This window comes from Salvelinus sp. IW2-2015, unplaced genomic scaffold, assembly GCF_002910315.2.
Source record: "Salvelinus sp. IW2-2015 unplaced genomic scaffold, ASM291031v2 Un_scaffold1899, whole genome shotgun sequence".
Classification (NCBI taxonomy): Eukaryota; Metazoa; Chordata; class Actinopteri; order Salmoniformes; family Salmonidae; genus Salvelinus; species Salvelinus sp. IW2-2015.
The window spans coordinates 139,134-149,351 of record NW_019943260.1 but is presented as its reverse complement, the minus strand read 5'-3'; the positions used below and the strand labels follow the sequence as shown (position 1 = coordinate 149,351).

Genomic DNA, 10,218 nt, shown 5'->3' with positions numbered 1-10,218 from the left:
TTGCTCCTAGACATTTCCACATCACAATAACAGCCCTTACAGTTGACCGGGGCAGCTCTAGCAGGGCAGAKATTTGACGAAGTGACTTGTTGGAAAGGTGGCATCCTGTGACGGTGCCATGTTGAAAGTCACTGAGCTCTTCAGTAAGGCCATTCTACTGCCAATGTTTGTCTATGGAGATTGGATGGCTGTGTGCTGGATGGTAACACCTGTTAGCAACGGGTGTGGTTGAAATCCGAATCCACTAATTTTATGGGGTTGTGTGTATATAATGTACAAAAACAAAGTAGGGGCGTGGATCAGAAAAACAGTCAGTATCTGATGTGACCACCATTTGCCTCATGCAGCGCAACATCTCATTCACATAGAGTTGATCAGGCTGTTGATTGTGGCCTGTGGAATGTTGTCCCACTCCTCTTCAATGGCTGTGCAAAGTTGCTAAATATTGGCGGGAACTGGAACACTCTGTCGTACACGTCGATCCAGAGCATCACAAACATGCTCAACGGATGACATAATGGATGACATATCTGGTGAATATATGCAGGCCATGGAATAACTGAGACATTTTCAGCTTCCAGGAATTGTGTACAGATCTTTGCGACATGGGGCCATGCATTATCATGTTGAAACATGAGGTGATGATTGCAGATGTCAACAAACCGCTCGCCCACACAACGCCATACACCAGCCTCTGTGATGCCAAATTCCATAAAATGACCTTTAAGGTGGCTTTTGGTAGCGAAAGGAACATTGAATTCTCTGGAAACACCCCTAGTGGACATTCCTGCAGTCAGCATGCCAATTGCATGCTCCCTCAATACTTGAGACATKTGTGGCATTGTACAAAAGGTACAAAAGTATCTATATCCATAGTAAAACGAGTCCTATATCGACATAACCTGAAAGGCCGCTCAGCAAGGAAAAAGCCACTGCTCCAAAACCGTCATAAAAAAACTGACTACGGTTCACAACTGCACATGGGGACAAAGATCGTACTTTTTGGAGAAATGTCCTATGGTCTGATGAAACAAAAAATAGAACTGTTTGGCCATAATGACCATTGTTATGTTTGGAGGAAAAAGGGGGAGGCTTGCAAGCCGAAGAACACCATCCCAACCGTGAAGCACGGGAGTGGCAGTATCATGTTGTGGGGGTGCTCTGCTGCAGGAGGGACTGGTGCACTTCACAAAACAGATGGCATCATGAGGCAGGAAAATTATGTGGATGTTTTGAAGCAACATCTCAAGACATCAGTCAGGAAGTTAAAGCTTGGTCACAAATGAGTCTTCAAATGGTCAATGACCCCAAGCATACTTCCAAAGTTGTGGCAAAATGGCTTAAGGACAACAAAGTCAAGGTATTGGAGTGGCCATCACAAAGCCCTGACCTCAATCCCATAGAACATTGGTGGGCAGAACAAAAAAATTGTGTGCGAGCAAGAGGCCTACAAACCTGAGTCAGTTTAACATCAGCTCTGTCATGAGGAATGGGCCAAAATTCACCCAACTTATTGTGGGAAGCTTGTGGAAGGCTACCCAAAACATTTGACCCAAGTTAAACAATTTAAAGGCAATGCTACCAAATACTAATTGAGTGTATTTAAACTTCTGACCCACTGGGAATGTGATTAAATAAATAAAAGCTGAAATAAATCATTCTCTCTACTATTATTCTGACATTTCACATTCTTAAAATAAAATGGTGATCCTAACTGACCTAAGACAGGGAATTTTTACTACGATTAAATGTCAGGAATAACTTGCAGTATTTTGTAGTACTATGCCAGAAGGACCTATATTGCCAATTCACATTACAGTGATAATCCCACTACACAATAAATAACTGCAGTATCCGTTCACTGGGATTAGTGTGTGTGTGTYTGTYRYRSCYCSCYRGSGTGMGTGTGRGRMCGRRCGTSRGWGTGWGTGTGRYTGCYWSCGKKCGRYRGTGRYTGCATGCATGCGTGTGTGTGCGAATGTGTGTGATAAGGTGATGAGACGCTTATCAGAGAGAGGGAGAGTGAGTACTGGCATGTTTATGTAAGAGCCCTGAGCTCTGGATTAAAGGTCTTCATGGAATCAAAGAGATGGATGGGTGGGTTTTTTATCAAAAAAAGCTCTCAGATTGTGTTTTAATACTGCACTATTTCCCATGATGATTAGTTTTAGTACACAGTGCACAGTACGTCTCCGTGAAATACTTTCATGTTGATGGCTGAATGTGTCTCTGTGTGCGTGCATGTGTTTTGCATGTGCATGTGTGTGGGTCTGAGTGTGTGCATGTGTTTTGTCTGCGTTTATCCCTCAATGATTAAAGTGCTAAAAATTGCCTTAACCACAGTAAGTATACACCACGGTATATCACAAAAGCAAAAACCAATCCTCTGCTTACATAAGACAGATATCTCATACATTTAAAAAAAGAAATGGCACTGTACAATTCCTATAACGATAAAAGCAGCTTATGAGAGAAATTTCAATAACAAAATGGAACATCCTATCATTCTCATTTATCCTCAGGAAATTGCAGGCTGAAAGAGAAACACTGAATAATCTATCTTGCCCCAGGTGCCTCTCTCTCTAAAAATAATATAATTTCAGGACATACAGTCCACAGCTATTTCAATCTGTGGGGTATCAGTCTGCAGAACTGATGACAAGCTGATAAAGGATGTATGATTATGGTACAGAAAGACACATTAATAAACAATCTGTGTGCAACAACCTTCCCTTTTCATTATTATGTGTTATATATATATGCCCAACCACCAACCCCTCCTAACAATCTTTCAAGGGGATCCTGCCTGAGTAATAGATTCATGCCCACACTGGTAAACTACTGGTAAGCTCTGCCTTCATTGCTGAGTCCAGATGTCACGAATCTGCRCGTCGAGACAGCAGCCTACCAGATGTCCAGTCAGTGTCGTGAGGGGGGTTTGGAAATGAGAAAAGGCAGAAACAAAATGCTTTCGAAAGCGAAGCAAAATACAAATAAAATCGAAAGAATCTCACTGCATCAAGCCAGCAGAAAATACTTTATACAGAACAACCGCGTTTGCAACAAACTCACATGAAATACTTGAAATAAATGACATGAAATAAATAAAAATGTAAAGGCTTGCTTGGAATGTTTGAGGGAAGTTCGGAAGGCGAAATGTTGACAACGACTTTCCAAACCACTCGTGAACATTCTAGAAGGTGGTCGTGGTCATCGTAAACATCTCAGGAGAACCGATCGTCGGCCACATCGGGGTCACTGTAAAGGTTGGARTTGGCTACCGCCGGTTGGTTGCCATGGTTACCATTGTTATCTCCGTTAACACTGGCATTGCCATGGCAGCTGGAGACTGCCTTTTTGATGCTGTGTTGGCGATTGTTGGTGCTGTTGGTCCCAGTGTTCACGCGGGAGAGGGTGCACATGCTGCCCTGGTGGCCGGATCGGTGGCGGGTGGTGTTGTCGCGCAACTCCAGCTCGTCATAGCTGGATACCCGGACGAACGGYCACCAACAGAACGCCCGCTTGAAGCCCGCCCGGAACCTGTATCCAAACCACAACCCAAACCAGACAGATGAGTGCATTGTTAGATATTTAACATTTGAGAGGTGGCTTATGAATTCTAAAGAAGGTACACTGGTAGCTTTCTCATCTAGTCTTATCCATCTAGCCAGGGATTACCTAGGAACAAAGAACAGAAAATATAAATGAGTTATGGGTAAGGCTTATCTTTATCGTATGCTTTGGTGCCTTCTTAACAGTACCCAGGTGCTGGATCCTACCTGCTGTTGAGGCAGCAGTAGATGATGGGGTTGTACATGGTGGAGCTCATGGCCAGCCACAGCACTGACAGGTAGACCTGCTGGATGGACTTCCACCTCATCAGAGCCTTGTTGAGGCCCGTCACGATGAAGTAGACGTGGTACGGCAGCCAGCAGAGGGCGAAGGTCACCACCACAATGATCATCATCTTCACCACCTGGGGGTTAGGAAGGGGACAGTGGGAGGATTGGAGGAATAGAGAGACAGGGAAGAAGGGGGAGACAGGGTGGAAGAGAGGGAGGYGGAGAAAGCAATGTGAGAAAGAGGAGAGATTAAGAAAATAGGAGTGAGAGAGAGAAAGAGGAAAAAGAAAGTACATTGTCTTTATTCTGTGTAGCTCGATCAAAAATCAACATTTGGTCAGCCACTTCATGTTAGGTTTCACAGAGTGCCTGATTCTGAGATGGACAGAATGTGMGATGCTCAATAGATTCTCACAAGTGTGYGCACCATGATTGATTCATCATCAGGTTGGCGTTTTCATTCCGTCCTAGAAGCCACAGCAATTTAGGATATACTTTTTTCATCATGACKACCCCTTTCAAAAGAGCCATTCACACAACCTCAAAATAGAATTGCTTCATTAACACATAAATGGTCAGGACTACCATTGATGGTCCAACGGTGTGATACATTTGAGATGGTAGAGCCACAATAGAATTAAGTGTATTCCATAACCTGACAATCTAGAGCCATCACGAAGGAAGCAACTCACTTCAAAGATCCTGTGAATTCCAAGAACTGATTGTGTCATTTAAAAWCCTCAGAGCATTTKGAAATTTGAAATCAGATCGGCGTTCTCAAAAAGTTTGTACTTTGTTGCCTTGTATGGAGGAGTTCTGACAAATTTCATCTGATAGAATTGGACTTTTGTCTCTTTAAACTAGACTACACGAAAATCAAAGCTCAGACACGCCTGAACAATGCAAACTGCACTTTGTCCGTCTTGTCAGCGAGGAAGATCTTTGTCCATGTATCCTCACTGTTGTGTTCACTATTGTGTCACTACTGTGTCATCACTATAGCAGGTACGGTAGATCATCTCATGATATAGGCTGCATCCCGAACACTTAAAAGACACACCCTATCCCCTCAGCCCTCAAATTAAGTGGACACTTTTGATAACGACTATACACTTGCAGGACAAGGGGCGAGGGAGGAAGGAATGATTTTTTAATGGACCGCCCTRGCCCGGAAATTCGTCACTCATTCATCCCGCGKCGATTATGTTTTCAGCCTATGGTTGCATTATATGCGCTACAGTCAATTATGATTGCATGTCTACTTTTATTAACTATATAATGAATATACGCCTACCGTATGATAGCTAGCCAATTAATTAGCTAACTAACGTTAGCCTGCCTAGCTGGAACATCTGCAGAAGGAGAATGTTTTATGTCTACAATTTCCAAAAGCTAACCAAACAAAAACATKATTACTTTTACGAGCCGTGTTTGTGCCGTCATGTGCATTAGTAGCACAATTTCTAACCTTTATACATTCGTTTTTACTTACACTTGAATGTTGACTCATCCATATTGACGTTGAGCTTTTAAGATTCGGCTGACTTTTCTTAGCGGATGTACAATCATCGCGAATTGAATTATGGCCCTGAAGTGAACATAATTGTACACTCGCAAACTCGGTCAAAAACGAGGGCTGAGGGGCTTACGTTGCGAACTAATCGTTCGGAKCGATGTCAAAGATGGTGACGGGGATTCCCCCAAGGTCATAAGGCGAGGGCAAGTGGACGAGGGTGTGTATTTTATGAGTTTGAAACTCAGCCATAGTCTAATCAACTGAACTATGCTCATAATGTCATGTGACAAGATGGCTGCCAGCCATAGAGCATTAGTGATTGTGATCTCCAATGAATGGTCAGTCTGTCAGTCAAAGAGTCTGAGCTCAAAGAAACTCCCCAAAGCCTTTCATATAGATTCTATTCTGTCACTTTACTCTTTAGATMTAACCTACATTCGCTAAACCTTTGAGATTCTCCATTGAGCATYCCTTWTAGTCCAGCACTAGGCTTAATCTGTGTCTGGGAAACTAATGTACAGTGGRGTTGCATGCGAAGCACTAAAATGGTGGAAAAGTGCTTTATATACCGATATAACATCCCACAGATATAGACATCCTAAAGACTTAGATTTAACTACAGTATGTCTCTGGGCWTGGTCATGTTTATGCCAACATCAGGAATATTGACTTGCATTGGTTATGGGCCAAGAATGCAAAATAAGTTTGCATTTGGAGATAGTGGCCATGTAAACAAAACCAAAGCATGGATTGCTCTTTTACCTTGTGCATAGACTGCTTACAGGGRAAGGAAACTAATATGTCATTTTGTTATTRGGCCGAACTATCCTTTTAACTACTACTAGCTGTATACTTCAGCCTCTTAAGGTCGGAATTGAATAGCCTTGATGTAGGAGCTCTGAAGTCAATCTCACTTTGGTGGAGAAGACTCACAGCTGGTGTTAGGCCTTCYTCACAGACTAAGGATAGTCATGTAGAGAACAACAACGAGGGCATCTGACGATGAATGATTTGGTCGTGATTGTCTGTTGGRGCAAACATGAACACAACTCCAAAAAAGGCAAAAACCATTAGACGACAGCTGTTMGGGTTAAACAAGTTAGGCTAAGTGAATGAATTTGAAGGTGCTCTTTWGAAGGGTTCATAGTTAATGTTTTCATGTATGAAAACATTCCAAAGCACTCTTCGGGTTATGAAATCAGCATTTACATTCTTTYGCTTTTTTAAAGTGGTTTCACAGCTTTGACAAGGCATCACATTGAAACGCAGGTCAAACTTCAGTCATTAACCTCCAACAAGAAAAMGATAATCAAGTGATCAATCAAGCTGTCAGTTACCTTGTTTTATGAACAATAACAATTAGGATCTTATAATCAAGGATCAACTAGCTCCACCTGCATCTMCTGGATGATTAATAATGTGGCATAAAGCTTATGAAGACGTGTCATCTCTTTGGTATGTACAGCGTGTCTGGGACACTGAGTCTAATGACGAGCAAACGGTGTCTGGTAGAATCCTCTTCGGAGCTACATAAAGCAGGAGAAAGGGTGTCCATGACGGATGACACAGCATGTCACAGGTAGTTGACGCGAGAGCACTGGTGGTCTGCTGAAGATGTCACAGCATGGGTAAATTGAGCCGGCTGGGAACAGATCGCTGACCTCATTAACAATTACTTTTAAACTAACCACCGAGTAGGACCTGACGGTTTGACAATGGGTGACAATCAGCCTAATGAACCTCTCTCAGCCCTCGTCTAGCTACGGTAAAAAGYGTTTGGCAGGGACTTTATTGGCTAATCCAATAAAAAAATTATACTGTCATTTAGCAGACGCTTTTATCCTAAATGACTTCTAGTCTGTATTTGTGGCCCATTCAAACCCGCTGAGGAATTGGAACTGTGTACAAGTGCAAGGTTAACTAACCCTCCATCACTGCGTTGCTCAAACTAAATCAAATTTATATGAGGTGCATTTCACAACAAAAAATCAAAAAATCAAAAAGAGAACCAGTTCTGAAATAAGGTAAGAGCAAGTAACAACACCAAACGTGCTGATGCCGAGGTCAAATGTCAGGCAGGATAACAGGCTACATCACTGGATAAATCACTGTAAATGATTACGGTTTCATGGCCTCGGCTATCTGTCCAAAACAAAGAACCAGGTGTGCTGATCCCCCGTAATCTGAGTGTAATCCTCATGAATAAAACAATAACAACCCTGAAATACAGTCTGGGTTAACTCACAGGGTGTCCTGGAATAATCCCAATAATTCCCATATCTAGACCTGTCGGATTGGCCGTTGCCTTTCTATAATCTGACCCACATCTGTTAAACCCACATCTGGCCTAATAGATGTTAGTCATACGGGTTCACATTACCTGAATCCTTATGGATAACTGTGGGGACCAGGGGCCATATATATCAAGCATCTCCCGAATAGAAGTGCTGATTTATGACCAGTTTTGCTTTTTAGATCACGATGAATGAGATAACATGGACAGYGGGAACCTGATCCTAGATCAGCGCTCCTACCCTGAGACGCTTGATACATACGGAGCCTGGACTCCAATCGAAGATCAATGATGAGATACACTGTGTCCAGTTAATAGAATGRATTGTCATCTCTAAAGAGGAGACCAATCTCTGTTGTTTGCCTGCATAATGCTGGATTACCTGATGGGTAGCCAAATCCAGTGGGGAATACAGAGAGATCATTGTGCCATGTACAGRGTCAGTTATTCATTTCAATGGTATAGCTACGTCAATTATTGTAATGACAATGTATTGGGTCAAACACGGAAAAACCCTKAAATCCACCAGAAGCGCATATTCAGTTTATTATTAGTATTGTTTGCAGAAATTATTTTCCCATCCGCATTTTTAAAAGGCCTACAGTATTSTACTTCTCACACCAAATGAACTGGAGTGAATGAAACTAAGACAATTGGGACGTCTCGTGACTATGCCAGTTAAAAATGAATGGCTGAATCTACTGCATTCAATTAATGGTTGACACATTGGTTTACAAATGGAATACACATGCTTTACCAAAGGACGTTATGTGTATAATGGAGTTGTATTTTTGCYTTACCTTCCTCTTGGCTGTGAGCTGGCTGTGGTAGTTATCTGATGCTTCCCCKGGGATCTCTCCTCCCCACAGCGTCACGCCCACAATGGTGTAGGTGATACCCATCACCACTAGGGGCAGCACATACACCAGCACCGTCACAATGATATGATACCTGTATACCAGATGAATAGAAGAATAGATAGCTGTCGGGAAGGAAAAGCAGAGCATTCCTGTGAATGTAATGGAAAACATGGTAATTCTGCAAATTATATTTAATCTAATTCACATTTATATTCATTAGTCTAGTTTGCTCTCATCGTTAACTAGTCTGCACTTGTTATCTATCTATCTATCTATCTATCTATCTATCTATCTATCTATCTATCTATCTATCTATCNTATCTATCTATCTATCTATCTATCTATCTATCTAGGCTAGCTAGATATCCTGTGTGTATGAAATTCCCCTACTCATACGGACTGACATTCCAATTACCCAATCACCACCCAGTTCTCCAGAAGCGGGACACTCACCACCTTATATGAACCTGTATGCAATCAATGTGGCAATCTGACACACTTTCAGTTAATTCCAGTTGATACAAACAATTATTCAAGGATGCGTTTATTCAAAGCACACTGAACAACAATATAAACGCAACATGCAACAATTTATACGATTTTATTGAGTTACAGTTCATATAAGGAAAGTGTTCAATTGAAATAAATTCATTAGGCCCTATTCTATGGATTTCACATGACTGGAAATACAGATATGCAACTGTGGTCACAGATATCTTGAAAAAACGTCAGGGCCGTGGATCAGAAAAGTAACCAGTATCTGGTGTGGCCACCATTTGCCTCATGCAGCGCGACACATCTCCTTTGCATAGAGTTGACCAGGCTGTTGATTGTGGCCTATGGAATGTTGTCCCACTCATTTTCAATGACTGTGAGAAGTTGCTGGATATTGGTGGGAACTGGAACACGCTCGTGCACGTCAATCCAGAGCTTCCCAAACATGCTCAATGGGTGGCATGTCTGGTGAGTATGCAGGCCATGGAAGAACTGGGACATTTTCAGCTTCAAAGAATTGTGTACACATCATTGGGACATGGGGCCATGCATTATCCTGCTGAAACATGAGGTGATGGCAGAGGAGGAATGGCARGACAATGGCCTTCAGGATCTATGTGCATTCAAATTGCCATCGACAAAATGCAATTGTCTTTTATCCGTAGCTTATGCCTGCCCATACCATAACCACACCGTCACCATGGGGCACTCTGTTCACATCATTGACATCAGCAAACTGCTCTCCGACATGCCATACACACTGTCTTCCATCTGCAGTTGAGAACTGATTAATGCGTGAAGAGCACACTTCTCCAGCGTGCCAGTGGCCATCGAAGGTGAGCATTTGCCCACTGAAGTCAGTTAGGACGTCGCAGTCAAGTCAAGACCCTGATGAGGACGACGAGCACGCAGATGAGTTTCCCTGAGACGGTTTCTCACAGTTTATACAGAAATTCTTCAGTTGTGTAAACTCACAGTTTCATCAGCTGTCCAGGTGGCTGGTCTCAGACAATCCCGTAGGTGAAGAAGCAGGATGTGGAGGTCCTGGACTGGTATGGTTGCACATGGTCTGCGGTTGTGAGGCCTGTGGGACGTACTGCCAAATTCTCTAAAACAATGTTGGAGGTGGCTTATGAGAAATTAACATTTAATTATCTGGCAACAGCTCTGGTGGACATTCCTGCAGTCAGCATGCCAATTGCGTGCTCCCTC

General features: G+C 42.7%; 1 protein-coding gene across 1 annotated transcript in view; it reads right to left on the bottom strand.

The window, feature by feature from the left end:
- Window positions 1–1,937: 1,937 nt before the first annotated feature.
- LOC112072351 (neuromedin-K receptor) overlaps window positions 1,938–10,218 on the bottom strand; it is a 26,471-nt gene continuing 18,190 nt past the window's right edge. The window contains exons 3-6 of the mRNA XM_070439762.1: window positions 9,906–9,928; window positions 8,452–8,660; window positions 3,780–3,976; window positions 1,938–3,540 (exon numbers count right to left, since the gene is read on the bottom strand). Coding sequence (XP_070295863.1) covers window positions 3,225–3,540; window positions 3,780–3,976; window positions 8,452–8,660; window positions 9,906–9,928 — 745 coding nt within the window. The 3' untranslated portion in view covers window positions 1,938–3,224. The remainder of the gene's footprint in view (window positions 3,541–3,779; window positions 3,977–8,451; window positions 8,661–9,905; window positions 9,929–10,218) is intronic.